Here is an 18076-nt window from a genome sequence, read left to right as displayed (position 1 = left end):
TTATTTGTAATTTTTCTCCATTTTAGAATAAGGCTGTAATGTAACAAAATGTATAAAAGGAAAGGGGTCTGAATACTTTCCAAATGCGCTGTAATAGCGTACTATTAAACAGATGAGTCCAGGGAAACAAAAGCCATGTGAAACTGCTGATGCCAAGTTCCTCCCCTTGCTCTCCAGCCTGCATTGCCCTTCTATAGAGTCAGCTAGGTCTCCATGGGGACAAGGCAGAGCAGAGTGCTCTCTCCTCTCCACAGCTGCGTCCTTCAATGGACACTCAGACTGGGTGTTAATTACAGAAAGACCACTGTCTCACCATGCAGCAGATGGGCTTGGTCAGCAACTTCACTAGACACTTTTTGTAGGCGAAATCTCCTTTGTGATTTCCCCGGCCCATACGGACCGATTTGTGATCGCCTTACACTGTAGTATACTGCCCCCTGGCATCAGAGTGCAGTACTGCTAAGGAAGATATTACCATTTTTCTAAACTACGGAGAGGCTACAGTGAGAGTCAACTGCAAACAACCTGAAAACAATCTGTCATTTAATGGTATATCAAAACGTTATATTAGGCCATGGAAATGGAGCCATTCATTTTATTATTTGTAAAGCAGTAAAATGTGTCATAAAACAATACAATTAACGCATATTATTCCACCATAGAGGACAGAGTGCAAGTTATGAAGATAAATCTAGAGCCTCATCTCTACTATACCATGACAGAAATCACTCACAGAGCCAACAAACAGTCCAACCTGATCTACCATATAAAAAACATATGCTAATATATTCTTGCAGGGATTTTTTTTATTTTACCTTTAACTAGGCAAGTCAGTTAAGAACAAATTCTTATTTTCCTAGGAACAGTGGGTTACTGCCTTGTTCAGGGGCAGAACGACAGATTTCTACCTCGTCGGCTCGGCGATTCGATCTTGCAACCCTTCGGTTACTAGTCCAACGCTCTGACCACTACACTACCTGCCGCCCCAGGGATGGTATGTTGAGTCTTGCCAGTGTAGTGAGTTACGTTACAGTCACACTCCACTGTGTGATTAAATGTTGTGGCGGTCAAGGTGACAGTGACAATGGACATGGTAACCAGTGCGATGGCTGTCACGGGAAAGGAAACCACCATGACGATGTGGATGGCGATGGTGATGGCGGTGGCGTGAGCGGTGGTGGCGTTTATGATGTCGTGGCCCCTTATCCCTGAGAAGCGACGCTTTGAGCAGTCTGGTGAACGGGAAGCGACCTTTGCCACACAGCGTCCCCGTGAAGTCGTCCAGATCCAGAGACCACACCATGGCTCCACCCAGCTCCTGACGCTGCAGCGCTCTCATCTGCAGAGGAGCAGGAAGGAGTTGTACACATAGCTATGATAGTTATCGGATCAAAGTTAGTCGGCTGGCTGAACCTGGCATAATTACAAAATGGGTTGATTAATGTGCATTGTCCCCGTCAAATAAAGTAACAATGTAATGCAACTGTATCGGCTTGCTTGATATATAAAGACAGGAAATGTGTTGCACAGATGCTGTACTGATGTAAACATGTACCTTCTCCCTCAGGATATGTATATATTCAAAGTTCAGCCAGTGATCGTATTCATGTGCCTGTATCAGCTTCTTGCTCTTATCAAATGTCAACACCGCCCCACTTTTGAGGTACTGACACACCTATAGAGTGGAGCAGAGAGACAGAACCTGTCAGGAATGTCAGCAAAGTTGGAACAAACCGTAACAGGGTTCCTATTGCACCAGGTATGCTTTTTACCTCATGGTAGGCCATAACACGTACAGTAGTATCAGTCTCAGTATATTCCGCTGCGTCTTCTTGTAGCTCTGTATCTTCCTTGTCATAATTTATCTCGTTCCCCAGGATTCGGGGTACAGGTGAGTAGGCAGGGAACCCCAGAGTCAGCTTCTGGGAACCCACTCCCTGAGAGAGCCAGTACTGCACTTGGTTCTGGGAAAACAGTACGGCATAAAGGATCAATAGAAGAGACTAACAAACATAACATGTTCTTTGGAAATCGTGACAAGTAAAACCAGCAGAAACAAACTTGGTGTCCAAGTAATTTCAATCAGCTCTACCCATCAGGAATACAATGATGAAGTCATTTATTTGTACTGAACTGTAGTGAGAACTTCTCTCTGAGGTGTGTCCATAGCTGGATGCTTCCGGCTGAACAATGGACTGATGTGACCTGACATTCCTTCCAGTGGCCCATGGAGGTCAGAGGTCACCAAGGAGATGAAGTCAACATACCTACAGGGTCAAAAGTCAGGATTACCTTCTTAGGAACATTTTTCATCACATGGAATAGCTGTAAAATAATATGTGGTGTGGTCTATCAACAAGTACTTCAATGAATGACAATGTTACATGATTATGCCGTTCGTAATGTCCCTTTTACTGTATCAGACGTCAATCTAAAACTGTGAGAGGTGAGTGTCTCTCTCCACCATAGTCCCATACTCCAGGGTGCTGTGTGTGGACTCACTGGGGGAAGGAATGTGCATCGTAGGCCTCTCTGGCATAGTCCTCCAGGCCGGACACTGCTGTGGAGAGGAGCAGGGCCTCAATCCCTGAGACACGAGCCTCCTCCTGAATTCCTCCACGCAGCTCCTACATTCGCACACACACACACACACACACACACACACACACACACACACACTTCTCACAACATCAAATGAAAATGCAAACATGAAGTCATCTCAGCTCTTACCTTGAGCAGATTAGTGAATATATGTTTCCCCCCCTGTGCTACATTAGAAGCAGAGCGAGGTTGCCACACCACATCCAGTCCATCAAAGCCCTCCTGCCTCAGGTGTTTCAGAACAGACTGGACAAACGTCTTCCTCCTGGTGTTGTCAGAGGACATTTGTAGGAGCCTATGGTGGAGGGATGGTTGAACGTTACTGCTTGGGTGAAAACTTTTCAATTCCAAAAGCACTTACAATTATTACTCTACATGTGAGTGGGGTACTGACCTGCTATCCGTAGAGTTCCTTCCCCCAACAGCAAGCAGAGTTTTCAGATCTGGGTTCCTGGTGGAGGGTAGAGAAGAGATGGAATTATACAACCTGATGGTTGAGGTAGTAACACACACACACACACACACACACACACACCCCTCTTTGAGCATGTTGAGGGAGTTGCAGAGGTTCTTGTCCTCCTGTGTGAAGGGTGTGATGTGATAGTCCTGGTCCAGGTCCATGTAGGCCATGATGATATGAGTGCAGAGGAATGGGTCAGCCATGTCCAGGCTGAAGGCGAGCATGTCAGGATGGTGCTGGGTCCTGCTGTTCACATAGCACACCAGACGGTACTCTTCCAGAGTACAAATGGCTTTAGTGACCACCAGGCTGAACCAAACAAAAACTAAATGGAAGAGAGCAATAGTTCAGCAATGTGCAACTACTCTACAGTACAATATCTAATGTAAAGGCAAGGCTACCATTTATATCGAGGAGATTTCATTTGAATAAGCCTACAATGTTCCTTACCTGCTGCCACATTCATGTTGTGCTGACATCCAGGTGGAAACTTACATCTGACAGGGCAAGAAAGTAGGATCTAGGAAAATGATCGCTCAAGTTGTTTTTGAAAAGCTGTGCCGAGAAAGACCATATTCTGTTTTGTCACACTGATCTATATTTTACAGCTTTTAAAATAGAGCAGGAAAACACCACAACTGTACAATAAGATAGATGTAATTTGATTTTACATTGTATGCTTTAGCAACACGTTTAGTAATTGAATATTATTAATTCAATAAAAGTTTGTTTCAAACGTTTGATTGTTTCAGTGTTGTGTTACATCATATTCCACTAGAGGGAGATTGGTCCATGTTGACAACTACCCGTTATGCGCATACAATTTAATGTAAAAAAAATGTAAGAGGCTATCTGAACTATAACGGAATTTGTTAGATCAAATATGTATATTTTATGTAAGTTCATGTTGATCAGTCTATATTGTAATAGTTTGCTCAAATCAAGAGAAAAACTAACATTCCACAGGTAACCTAATTACCATAGATACCGATATTACTGCTGTTTATTTGCGTGCGACTTAACACACCTGTCCTCCCGTGTCTGGATAACACCGGCGAAGGTCTCACTTCAAAATAGGAAAAACATTACTACATGTTCACCTCCAGGAGAAACAAATACACTGTGCTAGTCCTACTAATCACAACATGGGCCTATTGACCAACCACTTCTTCAAACCGTCGCACCTTCTTCTTCTGTGGAATTTGTATGTCAGTTGCAACCAACTTTAAGGTGCATTACCGCCACCAACTGGACTGGAGGGTGGACCAGAGCCCGTCAAGGTCTGTAGGCTATACGTGCGCTCCAGCTAAAAGCCCGCTATCTGAGCCCTGCATGCTCGAGCGCTGTACTAATACCAGAGTGGGGGGGGGGACATCAGTAGAGTTGAAAATGCGATGGATACCCATTTTACTTGTATTTTTTATTACGTAGCCTACATGGGAATGTATTTCTATGTGCACTATGTCATCACGCAAAAACTTTCATCTGCACAAGTCCATTCGATGGAAACATATTTTTGTATATATTGGTGTGAAAATCTGTCGCCAATTGGATGGAAACCTAGCTATTGAGGTGAGGACATGGCCAATGTGGCCATCATAATCACCTGTCCCAATAGTATACAAATACGCCTGTATATTTAGAGAACTACAAAAACGGAGAAAGGATTACAGGTTAAATGTATTTGATTGGATAAAATGCTAGCGTCATGAAAGGTGCAACAGTGAGGTGTGATCATTGTCGGGAGGAGATGGAGACAGTGGTCATGTTCTATTTCAGTATGGGAGGGAAAGGGAATGTTATTAGATTTTAAGAAGTAATGGGGTTGAAGAGCCAGAATTAAGTGAACTGCTGTGGAAATCTTCAGCGGATGTAGTATTGAAGTATTTAATGATGTATTTTGTTTCCTTGGGGTTTACCAGGGGCATTCAACCCTTACACTATGAGGTCCGTAGCCTACTGGTTTTCTGTCTACCTGACAATTAATTCCACACACCTGGTGTCCCAGGTCCAAATCAGTCCCTGATCAGAATGGAACAATGAAAAAACACAGTGGAACTGGCTTCGAGGTCCAGAATTGAGTTTGAGGGGCCTTCATGATGAGATTATTAATTGGCAAAAAGAGCAAGATTATTTTTAATTGTCAAACGGCAGCCAAGCATCGATCATCATGTCTCCAGAATAAGACCCTCAATATTTATTGGAAAGGGGCATCAAGCTCATCACCTTTCACTTTCCCAAACTTGTGAAGTTCATAACTTATTTCATCTGTAGCCTAATACACTGCCTGCTTTCCAGACAAGTCACAGTGGGAGGACCACACATGTCATTGCGTGACTCCAAGTTTACTTCCATGTGATGGTTATTATATAAACATTTGCACATAAAAGCGTTTCCACCAACATTTCTTGCATAATTAATATCCCACCTTGGCTAGAGTATTTTGTTTTTTGTCGACATTTGGAAAGTTTAATTGGGCCTATCATGACATGCATTTATCTGCGCTTTTACTCACATGAAAAAGGTTGGATGGAAACCTGAATAGTGAGACCAGCTTTTCAGTCACTGCAGATATTTTTTACAGTATAGACTGTCACATGTTTATTGTCATGATTTATGAGATCATCTAAGAACTTTTTGCACAACACACAATCATTGAGATGCAGAAATGGACTGTTCAGACAACACTTTTTTGTTTGGTTTATTATCAACCTAAATTAACATGTTCCTAGATCTTCATTCATTTCATACATTCTCCATACATTCAGTAGTAAAAAATCCCATGTTCAAAACAGTTCCTGTGGAGAGATAAAGGATGATTCAGAATGACTCTGGGTCGATAGGTAACCTAACGATTAGTAAACAGGAACCATCCTGTTTGACAGTTTGCTTCATCGAGATAGATTCTCCACAACAGTGATAAATGGTTCATTTAGTCAGTGTACCTGCTCCAGATCCCTCTCCTCATCCTCCTGTATATAGAGGGCCAGCTCCTTCCTCTCTTTCTCTGTCTGCAACCCCACAGAGAGACACACTTCAGTCAGGGAGCCTCTCCTTAACACCTAGCTAACTCAGGACTACACACACATACAGTACGTGATCATCTAGACATGTATTTTATAATTGCACTGCTCTTCTGAACTCAACTGCTGTGTCTGTGACATCATCTGAACCAGTGATCAGCATGGTCATTCTAGTTCCAGGAGGCCATAGAGGTAATGGGAGGGAAAATAAAGGAGAAACAGACAGACGGCTTGTCTTTCGCGTGACCTCTGGCGACAACAGGATTCAAAGTGAAGTTGAGAAGTAGATGTTCTCGGTAGTGGTGCCAAGTTTCCCTGGACTTGTGTTGTGTGATTTGCATGTTTACACTAACTGCCCCAGATAAGGTGGTGGAGATTGAATAAAAAAGAAGCAAGTGAATGTGCAGGGTGAGTACCAGGAACACAGCTAAGAAAATTCCCACCCTAACTTATCACACTGCTCCAAATGTCCCCTTATCCCTACCAGACGTCAAAACAGTATCTACCTATCAATTCCTTATATATCTTTTAAAACCTTAACTGTGTAATCACAGACGTTCTGTGAAGTGTTTGAGCTGGATTTTTTTCCTATTGATTGGATAACTCAAAAGGAAGTGTTCCGTCTTTGTCTTTGCCCAAATTGCAAACAAGACATAGTTAATGTGTACTGGGTGTAGATGATTTACATAGAATAATCCCCTGCCTCTTGATTTACTTTGTCATTACTAAATGAGGATCTGTGAAGTGATTCATGGTCATAATGATAAGGTGTGGGATTAAGTGGGACCTGCCTTTTCAGAGGTTTCGGTGTTTCTTGACCTCTGTTGGGCACAGAGGATGGCGTCATGGACAGAGAGGAAGAGGTGACCTTGGGCGATATTGCCCTCCTCAAACACCCCTCCCCCCTCCAGCTCCTCGTACACCTGTGCTGTAAACACACACACCAGAAACCAACAAAGTAATACAAGGAGAAAAAACTAGGGAGCTTAGGGACGTTGCATGCCCTCTATGATACTAGGATTTTCGGTGTAAGTAATGTGACAGACATGGGCTTTTGTGTTAAGGGACTGAATTTTCCACCCAACGTTGTGGAGCTCAAATGACCTTAAACATTCTTTTGGATCAGGATGCCCAAGGCATTGCATATGTGATTCAGCAGAAGAACAGAGAACACTTTGTAAATGAATGGTAAATTGAATGCCAACCTGCGCTATTCCCTTTGATGAATCACCTCTTTATCTCAATAGGAAAAAGTGAGAAGGAGAAGGAAATTGAAAATTCTAGACCCTATTATGGTCATGCTGAGATTGAATTTGAACCATTAACTGTGTTCTATGTAATCTTCTATGTGCCCTTAGTTTGCGCACAGTGACTCAGCTTTTTCTCCTGCAAATAAGATTCTGTTCCCATGACTACATTTGAAAGTCACCTAGCTACGTCATGAAAACTAGATCTTACCTTGAACATTGGCCAAGTAAAGCTTGATCCCCAGCATCTCATAGCTTGAGTTCATCTGTGAACAACAAGCGCATAACAGCACACATCAAGCCTCAACCAATTCTATGAGAGCTGCAGTGCATATCATTGCAAATGTTCAAATGCATCCTGCACTTTCAGACTTGTTAAAAAAATGAAATAAAATGGGATACAGTATTATCCCCCATCATCTCACAATTCCTATACTGCAGCTAGCATAATAGCAAACAAATAGCCAAGGCTTCAGCTAATGGGGACCCAAATAAAGAGAAAACAAAGAAAAAACAAATGGCTCGCTGTCTGACCTTGATGAGTACTTTGATTCCCATGAGGTCTATGAAGCAGACCCCTGCCAGGTCCAGGATGAGGGTGTGGAAGGGCCTGGGTTGAGAGTCCAGGGTAACAGGGGAGGAACTTGGTTGGTCTGGGTCAGGAGGCTGCTCGCCCAGCTCAATGTCACTACAGTGGAAGTTGACATAGTTGGTTGGTGATGGTGGCGGGTAAGGATTGCTGTCACCAATGTCAAAGTCATTCTGAAGCTCTATCTGTGATATGGTCTAGACATGGGGGAGGACATAACCACAAAATAGTCAACATAAGATAGCTAGTTTAAAGTAACTCTGTCTATTTTAATGCATGAATGCCCTTTGACCTGACGCCCGTTGACCTCTGACCTCTCACCTGAGACTTCATGGTTACCAAAGAGCAGGGCTTCTTCTTCTTGGTCTTCTTGTTTTGCCCTTCTAACTCTTTCTGCTGCTTCTTCAGAAACTTCTTCCTGGCTAAGAGAAGTTTACTTGGGTCCAATCCAGTCTACGCACAAACACACATACACAAACACACCATATGGGAAACGAGTCTAAACATAATTGACTTTGCATGGCAGAGAGAGGGATATACCTTTTTGATGACTTTTTGCCTGAATATCTCTGCATTGGCAAAATAGAGAGGGGAGCAGTAGTTCACTATTTTCACCCCCTCTACACATTTCACCTATAGAAAAAATAAATAAAAATGTCTCCATTCCATTGGATAGATTCACGTTCATAAAACCTTGCTATGAAAGAAGACACAAATATAAATCCAAAGTAAATGGTGAATACAATGTTTTACTACCTTGCTGTAAATCTTGGGGTTTTTGTAGAGATCTGTGTCCATGATTTGAGCCATCTCTGAACCATTTCGACTGTGAAGAACAAAATATAATGTATAATATCATTTTTTTACCATTATAAAACAGATGACTATAGCAAATGTTCCCGTTTGTGACTTTTATTGCGCAACCAATGTTGTTTTACTTACAACTGGGTCTGGAAAATAACCACGAGGATGGAGAAGCTGACTCCAATGGCAACTCCATAAGGCAAACTCAGGAAGAAGGTGGCTAAAAAGGACACCACCCACACACACTGGACAAGATACGGGATCATTAGAGCAGTAGATTTGACAGTGTTTGAGTATCGTCGCCAGAGCTGACACGTAACATGTGGATTATTTGACTCACACAGTCCAGTTTGCTCTTCTTCCAGAGGTAATATGGGTCAGAGAGTTGCAGCAGAGTGTTCTTCAGGTTGATCGCTATCAGGGCTCCCAGCACAGACTACAGGAATAAATGGTGATTAAAACACTCGCTACCTTCGACATGTTATTTGTAGATCATGAACGTGTATGATATAAGATGAAACAAAGACTTCTTTTGATTTTCTACCTTCAGAGCTACTGTACGTCAGTGATTCTCAACCAGGGGTCTAGGATGCCTGGGAGGCCTCAGAGAGCTTTCAGGGGGTCCCTGATTTGAAAGCGCTTCAGTGGGCCCCGGCATGGAAAAGGTTGAGAACACCTGCTGTACGTCACTGTTCTTATCTTTTATTTAATGCACTGAAATAAAGGTCCTCACCTTTGGTAGTGGTTTGAGGAAAGCCCCCAAAGCCAGCATGGTGACCATGACCACCAGCATCACACACAGACTGGCAAACTGTGAAGAGGAAAGTAGAGGAAAGTAGAGGAGAGATTGATTATTGAGACAAGACCACAGTATCACATAAGCTCTTATGAAACTTGGTACGTTATGTTAGTCAGTCAACCAGAAAGCAAATGAACAATTGAACAATTATTAAGTGAATTGTTAGGCGTAAAAGTGTTCAATGAATACTGTGTTGTCTAGTGCCGTGCAACGTTTCTACGTGGTCCTGCCTCACTGCTCCCTGTGTCTGACCTGTGATGTTCCCCCAGCATTGTCTACCGCCAAAGTGACAGACAGAGCACAGCAGATCACATGGATCTTGAAGAAAGACCCCAAGAAGTTACTGCAGCCCAGAGCCAACATCTCCTGCACAGAAATGCACACTCCTATCAGTATTTATAGTACACAATGATGAGTAATGGAGACTATAGTCAAACAGCTTAGACAGGGATTTGATGGCATTACATTTTTTTTATGGAACAAAATGGGATTTTCATCTCATTTGGAGATGAAAAAAGACGAAGACATGCTTGTCCCCTATTCATACCTGGTTGGGATCCACATCGTAGCCATGCTTTGCTGCCAGTGTCCTGCCCATAGCCAAGTTGATCACATAGCCCACGATAGCCAGGGAGAAGGCTGTGCTCAGCATGTCATCCCACTGAATCACTGTTGGGAGGATCGGAGCAGGAAATCTAGAAGATTTTGGGACCACAGAATCTACTGTGTAAAAGGATAGACTGTAAAACAGCCATAATAGCAAACCATAAAAGTAAACGTTTCTGGTAATATTCTGTCCCCCTTACCCTAGGGGAATTTCTCCTACTATGTCCATGTGATACTTCTCAGGCAGGTCCAGGGGACCTGATATGGCTGTGGCCACTACCACCTGTGCAAACGGAAGTTCTGGTTTAACCATTTATATTGGTCTTACAACTCCAGAGCATAGCACAGCACAGCATAGCATAGCATAGCATAGCATAGCATAAGAGGAACAGATAAGTCTCCTCGATTACTCACAACAATGATCTCCATGGGGATGGGGAAAGGCAGTTTGTGACGAAAGTGTGCACTCAGCTCCTTCACTGTGATGAGTACCACACTACTGACCAGAGCAAAGACCAGCGAGGCTATGTTGGTGTCAGGCAGGCCATAAAAAATATCTTTTAGAGTCTGGGACAAAAAGGGACATCATTTTGGCAACTTTTAGAAACTATAGAGAAGGGCATCATGGTTAGTGTAAGTAGTAATGTAGTTCTGCATGCATATGGGATACTTACATATATGGTGGCAAGTGGTCCACTGTAGGGAGGTACTTTAATACCAAAGATGTACTTCAGTACAGAGATGAGGATCTGCAGTCCTGCAGCCGTCATGAAGCCCCTGATGAACGACTCAGACAAGTAGATGGCCACGAAGCCAAACTGCATTAGGCCCAGGCCCATCTGTTTAGATAGAATTTGTGTCCCAGGTCACTTACAATTATGAAGACAGTATTATTTTCACGATACCACACTAAGGTAACATATTGTAATGACACTGTACAATGACGAACTGAGCCTCTATGTGGCCCTCAGGCAATACCTGGATGACGGCAGTGAGACAGGCCAGTGTTCCAGAGATGCCCAGTCGAACCTCGTTCATCCTGTCCTCATCCACTAGTGTAGCATTGAGGGTGGCATTGAAGTGGCTGAAGTCAGACTCAGGGGCCAGACTCAGACACACCATTCCCACCATGATACTGAGCACAGCAAAAGTACCTGGACATAGAGATCACTCAATCACATCACACTTTAAGGAGATCTAGTCTTTCATCTAAAGTCTTCAATTATCCTTTTACATGTAGATTTACAGTAGATTTACAGTACCTGGGACCATTTGGTGAGCAGTGCCCATGAAGAAGTAGGGGATGAGAGGAAAGAAGGAGGAGTAGAGGCCATTGACAGGAGGCAGGTTAGCCAGCAGAGCAAACGCCATGCCTGTACAGAACATGACTCATGAATTGAATGAATCATAAAATCTTGATAATAAATTGTAACGTTAAAAACATCACTAGGAAACTATTCTGCTTCCAACTCTCATCTGAGATAATATATAGCAGGACAACAGCTCAAATGATGAGACACCAGAAGGAGGAGACTGACAAACCCTGAGGAACCTGAATGGTGCCTGCGCTGACCCCGCTAATGACATCACACAGCAGGTTCTCCTTCACCTTGTACTTGGGCAGCCAGCTCAGGATAGGCAGGTGTCTGAACAGCAGGGACTTGAGTCGAGACCCAGAGCACCTAATAACGTGCATCAGCATGCAAGTCTGGTTAGAACAGTCACCCTATGGCCTCATAGCTGGCTCCTCTTTATTTGGTATAGTACCCGCTCAGTTCTCTCAAGGGGAACATACTGGTTTAAAAATGTAGATGTCGCAATGAAAGTACTCAAGTGTTGTTCGATGAGCTTTATTGACTCATGAAAAGAGATAAACAGTTGTGGGCTTTTGATAGTCAGCAGAATGTAAACGCTGTACCTGAAGCATTTCTTCACTTTCTCTCCTATGGGGAAGGCCCGTTTCTTCTTGTCAAACTCCCCATCAAAGTCTGGGAGGGAGTAGGCTGGCCTGTTGATCACATAGCGTGGGCGCTCTTGTTGCATGGTTTCAGCCAATCAGAGGATAGTTAGACAGGCCAAGAATTGACACTAGTATCCATGCAGCTGCACTGAGGTGTGAATGAGAGATTACATTGCATTGATAAAATGACATTACATTGCTCAAAAATTAGTCTGGTCCAGATGCGTTTGAGCTTTTGCCAACTCCATGGCTGTTATTGTCAAGATAAACATGACTTTGGTGTGACAATTCCATTAAGAGTTGGCAAGATAGGAGAAACTGACTGGTACTCTTCCCTGGCAGCTCAAAGGACACTCACAGAGCATCGTTTTAGGTGGCCTCCATATACTAGGAAGGTCTATGAATATCATGCAACTATAATACATAGGCAGTGGTTAGAAAGAAGTAAGGTTGATTTAAGCACCCTTATTTCCTGAGTTTAAACCTCTCATGTTCTGCTGGGTTCCTAATCTAACCTTGAGAGAGGTAGGTAGGTCCAATGTCATTCTGTCTGAACAGAGCGAGATAACCAATCTTACAAACTAGAGGCACGTGGTCAGTCACACATCAACCCCTCTCACACTACAAAGACCACGATAATACTGAACTAATACTGAACTAAAACACTGGATGGGTTGCATGTTCAAAATGAAATATATATTTTTTAAATGAGACCATTAAGATTAGATTTTTCAGTAACGCAAGTGAAAAGAATAGCTATAACGAACTATATTTTGAGATGCGAAAGATCATTTCTGGCATGTGTGCCAGAGTCCGAATGCAAATATTATTTCAGAAAGGCTACACCAAGACAATAGACCACCAAGTGTCTTTACATTTGATTCGAGGTGATCTGCACCACACAAAGCACATTTCTAAATCTAACACAAGGCAGAGTAAAGTGACCAACAAATGAAAAACAAAGCAAGTATGCCGCACTGTACCGTACTGTCAGAGTGAACCATCGGATGGCACTGGTTTGAGTTTTCACACCCCAGAAAAGATTCATTATTTGTTTTATACTGGGGCTATGCTGACACCTTCTCCGTGGGAGGAGCCACAGATGGGGAAACGTTGGCCTAGCTGCCTTTAGAGGGAAAGTCATAGGCATCGTGTTTGGTTGGAATAGTTCATTGTGGAAGTGCAATATGATTATGGAAATTATTATTGCAAGGATCCATATAAATAATAATATCATACAGTCACATCACAACATAAATCACAGTTCAACATTTATTAATAGAATGTACAACCAAAATACATCTTGTGAATACATTTTAAAAAACGTCTTACCATGCAAAAATGAACCAATTGTTTATTTAAAATATTTCTCTCACGAACAGCCTTTCTCCATCTCATACAAAAACACGCCGTTCACACATTTGCAGACATTGCTATACAAATAGAGAAGGATGCCAGGTTTAAAATCAAGACCAACTTGTTTAAAGGTGGAAATTGTTTAATACATTACATATTTAATATGATAAAAACAAAGCCAAATAATGTGCTGATCAACATGAATATAAGGAAGAAAACTTATGAAGATAGAAACAATGAAAAAGAAACCCCATCTAATCAGGACTTCCAGACACCTGTGTATTAGCTTGCATTATATCCATCCTCACCCTCTGGCCTTTTCTCTTTAAAAGCAGACGACAGCATTGGAAGAACCAATCCAATGGAATGAATAACACTTTAAAGTGCATTATTATGCATCACATCAAATATGTGTGTAGTTGACTAAAAGAGAATAACAAATATTCAAAAGCATATGACAAGCCAACATCCAGACAGAGATAGCAATGTCTGGCTAAATAATCCTGCTCTCCCTAGTGACGGAGAGAGAAACAACAGAGAGACCACATAACACAGTGACAACCTTTTTCCCCATGGGTGTATTTGACACTTACTCATTAGATTGGATTAGACATTGGATCAATACATTTCAAACTGAAATTTAAAATACAATTCTTAAAAACGGTGTCCTTTTGGAAAGCTTCAACCCAAATCCTCAGAGACAAACCCCCACAGCCTACATGACCTAGTCTTGATCCCTAAGCCACTCTACAAATAGCCTTGTGCAAATCCTTGCTTAGAAACGTAAGCCACTGCTGCCTGCCATTACAGATAAGCAGTAGATCCCCATCAGGAGTTTTTCCAAGTGACTATATGGCTACTCACTCCAATAAAACAAATGAGCTGTTACTGTATGTATAGTAATGAGGGTTGACAACAATGTCGGGCTTGTCCAGAGTGTGTAACTACGCTGATTAAAAGTTCAAAGAACTCTTATGCAGCCCTTCCAGATTCTCCGTGCTCTCTTTTGTTGAAACCCGTTTTTTGACCAACTCTTCTGCAGCTGGCTGGTTCCCCAAACCTCCTACCCAGTGTATGGTGGGTAAAATGGATGGTGATCAGAAGTCACTGAGGATACTGATGTCTGCAAACTCCTGGCGGTACCTGTGAGAGTACAGGGCTAGGAGGAAGGCCCATTTGAGAGTGAGGAAGCTCCAGACACAGGACAGGTACAGGCTCGTCGGGTCAGTGGGAGCTGCAGGACGGGAGAGAATATACGATCTGTCAAACTTTCTCAGAATAACTCTACACTTAATTACTAGATGATATATAGTTTCTGAATCTGTAATCAATAGTTACATAGCAGATAAGAGAATATGAGGCAGAGAGCGAGAGAAAGACTAACATTGCTTCTGTGTGATGGCGAGGGTGAGGAAAGTAGTGAAGGCCACCACAGCCAGGATGGAGAAGAGACCCGCAACGAAGATGAAGAACTTGAGTCCCTTCAGCCATGTGCGCCAGTAGTCCTGCAGGTACATAATGTGGGTGACAAGGGCCCAGAGCGCCAGCACTCCTGTTGGGTGACAGAAACATGTGGAATACTGTATCATACTCTCCAGAAAGGCAGGCATGCTGTGAGACCCTGTGACTGAACTAGGACATAGGGACAGCGTGCTAAGTTAGGAAGCATCACAAAAAAAAGCCATTGGTGAAGCAGATGTAAGGGGCCCTTGCACTAATTAAAGGTTGCGATGCTAAATGTGATGCAAACAGTCAGCCTATTCAATTCACACTTCTACACATTTATTCATTAGTTGTGAGTAATAGTCTCAGTTCATCAAGGCATTAGGCTAGATCAGGGATGGGCAACTTTGATGGGGATGGGGGACACAAAAAATCTAAACTCATTACACCCCTCACTGCGAGCAAAACATTATAGTGGCCCCCCTCTTGCAGTGGAGATTTAAAATAAAACATATTTTAGAGTTAATTTTGTGCAATTCCACACATTTTGCCATGGGGTGTAGGGAAAATGTTGCAGTTTTAAAGAGTTTGCTGCAATTCTATACATTTTGCCATGGGGCGGAGATGTACATTAGTTGTTTCACAGCTAATTTCCTGCAATTCTAAACATTTTGAAGAGAAATGTTTGCAGTTTTTATATCTGAGTTAGACTGAATAACAAAACCCCCGGCAGGTAATTTGACCATGATAACAAGTTTAGACAAACTATCTGTGACTCAGCTAACAATAGAGAAACTACTGATGTACAACCAAATGTAACACTGCACGTTCTGTATTCTACTATTTTAACTCAAAACAGTATGTTGAGACAGGCGACGGAGTACTTAATAAATAAAAAACATATATTTTTTATTGATCTAACTGTCTGTGCCAGTTGCCCATCCCTGGGCTTGATCTTTTAGCCTTTTTTTTGCTACAGTAACAACACAGTATTACACGAAAACATTTAATTGAAACCATGAGAAATTATGGTGAAATGCCCATTTATCTTGGCCTACAAGTCTGTCGTGTGTGTGTGTGTGTGTGTGTGTGTGTGTGTGTGTGTGTGTGTGTGTGTGTGTGTGTGTGTTGAGAACAACATTAGCAGGAGCAACAATAGTGGAGTTGGCGGTTCACCTTCAAAATTAAAGTCCCCAATTGAAACATGAGAAGTGCTAAAAATTGTGGAACAATGCCCCAATTGGACAAGATAATGCTAAGCAATGTTGGAATGTTGTTATATAAATTCAACAAATGACAATAGTTAAATTGACACAAAACAGTAGAAATCCGTTGAAATCGTACTGCGGATGCATTTGCATTTGGGGCATACGTATATGCACTGTACAGCCTTATCGTTGGACCATGAAATGGGGGTACCAGCCTACTCAGTGACACCCACAGACTACAATTCAGAAGAGTTTACACAAATATTAGCAGCGTAGCTCTTATTGTGTAACTTTTGTAATTTGTGGGTTTTACAGAGTAGGCTGATACCTCATTCCATAGACTCTGGATTCATAAGTAGCCCAATGCAATTCTCAACTCTAATACAGACACAGTGCAATTTCAACAGATACATTTTTTTCAAATGAACAAAATTGTCTTTTGTTGAATATCCATAACATTCCAACATTGTTTAGTATTATCTAATCCAATTGTGGCTCATGCCACTATTTTTATCCATTTGCATCAGTTTCAATGAATGATTTATATATACACTAGATGACTGTGTTGAAGCCACTGTTCCTTCATCTTGGCACTCCCCACCGTTGTAAAAAAATATTTTATAAGATATAGAAATACATTTATAAATGTCTACATTAGTTTTTGCAGTGATTATTTTATTACAAACACCTTAATATATACTTTTACATTATACTATGTGCGTTAAACCTAATAATTAAACAAATATATAAAAACATTTATACATTTTAGAGATGACTAATGTTACTATCCACACTACTACAACACTTAAATTCAAGCAATTTTGTCCTTGAAACAACTGAAATACTGCAGAAATCTATTCATTCCTACAGAGGACTATTCCTAATGCCCTTGCCTTCATGGATCGTTGGGACTTCCCGACCCCATGACATTTAAAATGGTTACGTTCGAGTGAGGGTAGGGACGGTTAGCAAATATGGCCGACCGGTGGCTTCAAAGCATCAGAAATAGAGGATTTTGTTTTAATACATCATTGATTTCAATGGGAAACTTTTATTTTGGAGGCAAACCGCAGATTCCACTATCGTTGCTCAAGCTAATATTGTTCACGACACACTGGTATGTCCGCCATTCTATGTTGTTACTGTACCTGACAATCCGCCCATTGCCGCCGTCCATGGTTGTTTGTATGCTATGTTCCAGACCAAAAATGCTGAAAATCCAACCAGCATACCAAAGGTAGCATATCCTATACTGATGTATGTTCTACTCTTCCCCATTAACCCGGATATAACTATAACTATAAATTGAAAAGTTTTTTTTGGGGGGAAGCTGCTATTTTGACGATCAATAACAATGTATAAACGTAGCCTGACAAACACGGCTCACGGAGTATAGTGATTACGCAACAGCAGTCCTGGCTTGATGTTGTTATCCTGAAATCACCCGAACTGGCTATACAACAACTGATTTCAACTATATCACATGAACCATCTCGAATTGATACAAACGAATTGGTTATCGAGCGAACACAACACTCGCTGCAATTGTGTAAATTACACACAACCGACAAAACAGTAACCTACAGTGGCAACAAATTAACAACTTCTCCTACCAGCCCAGGAAGGTTCATCTTCTTCGTTAGGGTTTTACACCGGACTATTTCCACAAAGTTATATTGCTGCCACCTAGTGTGCGGGAAAAACGTAAAAAGATCCCAAAAATTAAACAATTAAAAACATACTCAGTGGTGGAAAAACTACCCAATTGTCAAACTTGAGTAAAAGTAAAGATACCTGAATAGAAAATGACTCAAGTAAAAGTGAAAATCACCAAGTAAAATATACTTGATGAAAAATTGAAAGTATTTGTTTTTAGATATACTTAATAAGTATCAAAAGTAAATGTCATTGCTAAAATATGTTAAGTATCAAAAGTAAAAGGAAATTCTATAAATCATTTAAAATTCCTCATATTAAGCA

At 41.7% G+C, this 18076-nt stretch overlaps 3 protein-coding genes across 6 annotated transcripts; all 3 read right to left on the bottom strand.

Annotated features, from left to right (window-relative positions):
* Positions 1-526: 526 nt before the first annotated feature.
* Positions 527-4259, bottom strand: LOC135528345 (chitinase-like protein 4). Of its 3 annotated transcripts, none has more exons than XM_064957361.1 (10): positions 4089-4259; positions 3512-3616; positions 3137-3386; positions 2996-3052; positions 2731-2896; positions 2503-2627; positions 2135-2267; positions 1773-1964; positions 1556-1675; positions 527-1339 (listed from the first exon to the last, which is right to left on the bottom strand). In XM_064957361.1, the coding sequence occupies exons 2-10, from the start codon at positions 3525-3527 to the stop codon at positions 1052-1054; spliced, it is 1347 nt and encodes a 448-aa protein (XP_064813433.1). In that variant the 5' UTR covers positions 3528-3616; positions 4089-4259; the 3' UTR covers positions 527-1051. The 3 variants fall into 3 exon arrangements, with proteins under 3 accessions (XP_064813433.1, XP_064813435.1, XP_064813434.1); XM_064957363.1 differs by having other exon boundaries at positions 2800-2896; XM_064957362.1 differs by having other exon boundaries at positions 3512-3581.
* Positions 4260-5771: 1512 nt separating this feature from the next.
* On the bottom strand, positions 5772-12172 carry LOC135527581 (solute carrier family 26 member 9-like). Of its 2 annotated transcripts, XM_064956074.1 has the most exons (20): positions 12048-12172; positions 11672-11811; positions 11392-11502; positions 11108-11283; positions 10804-10968; positions 10544-10696; positions 10330-10412; positions 10071-10218; positions 9776-9889; positions 9458-9535; positions 9065-9160; positions 8863-8969; positions 8677-8746; positions 8461-8553; positions 8260-8373; positions 7866-8105; positions 7543-7597; positions 6872-7012; positions 6007-6068; positions 5772-5859 (listed from the first exon to the last, which is right to left on the bottom strand). In XM_064956074.1, the coding sequence occupies exons 1-20, from the start codon at positions 12170-12172 to the stop codon at positions 5848-5850; spliced, it is 2283 nt and encodes a 760-aa protein (XP_064812146.1). In that variant the 3' UTR covers positions 5772-5847. The 2 variants fall into 2 exon arrangements, with proteins under 2 accessions (XP_064812146.1, XP_064812145.1); XM_064956073.1 differs by lacking the exons at positions 5772-5859; positions 6007-6068 and having other exon boundaries at positions 6838-7012; positions 7866-8117; positions 8242-8373.
* A 1175-nt stretch (positions 12173-13347) lies between these two features.
* slc48a1a (solute carrier family 48 member 1a) lies at positions 13348-17742 on the bottom strand. The gene is made up of 3 exons (XM_064957360.1): positions 17245-17742; positions 14830-14997; positions 13348-14679 (listed from the first exon to the last, which is right to left on the bottom strand). Exons 1-3 carry the CDS (start codon positions 17372-17374, stop codon positions 14543-14545), a joined length of 435 nt encoding a protein of 144 aa, XP_064813432.1. The 5' UTR covers positions 17375-17742; the 3' UTR covers positions 13348-14542.
* Between the last annotated feature and the right edge of the window lie 334 nt (positions 17743-18076).

This window comes from Oncorhynchus masou, chromosome 33 (assembly GCF_036934945.1).
Source record: "Oncorhynchus masou masou isolate Uvic2021 chromosome 33, UVic_Omas_1.1, whole genome shotgun sequence".
Lineage (NCBI taxonomy): Eukaryota > Metazoa > Chordata > Actinopteri > Salmoniformes > Salmonidae > Oncorhynchus > Oncorhynchus masou.
This window is presented reverse-complemented; position numbering and strand designations above follow the sequence as displayed.

Coding starts and splice junctions, on each gene's coding strand:
- LOC135528345 (XM_064957361.1), bottom strand. Junction 2,897..2,995: donor AGGAACTCTACGGATAGCAG/GTCAGTACCCCA, acceptor CCTCCACCATAG/GCTCCTACAAATGTCCTCTG. Junction 1,965..2,134: donor AGAGAGAAGTTCTCACTACA/GTTCAGTACAAA, acceptor CTGTTTTCCCAG/AACCAAGTGCAGTACTGGCT.
- LOC135527581 (XM_064956074.1), bottom strand. CDS start 12,172: ATGCAACAAGAGCGCCCACGCTATGTGATCAACAGGCCAGCCTACTCC. Junction 11,284..11,391: donor TGCTCACCAAATGGTCCCAG/GTACTGTAAATC, acceptor CTCTATGTCCAG/GTACTTTTGCTGTGCTCAGT. Junction 8,106..8,259: donor AGAAGAAGCCCTGCTCTTTG/GTAACCATGAAG, acceptor ACCATATCACAG/ATAGAGCTTCAGAATGACTT.
- slc48a1a (XM_064957360.1), bottom strand. CDS start 17,374: ATGGGGAAGAGTAGAACATACATCAGTATAGGATATGCTACCTTTGGT. Junction 14,998..17,244: donor GGCAATGGGCGGATTGTCAG/GTACAGTAACAA, acceptor GTCACCCAACAG/GAGTGCTGGCGCTCTGGGCC. Junction 14,680..14,829: donor CGCCATCACACAGAAGCAAT/GTTAGTCTTTCT, acceptor CCCGTCCTGCAG/CTCCCACTGACCCGACGAGC.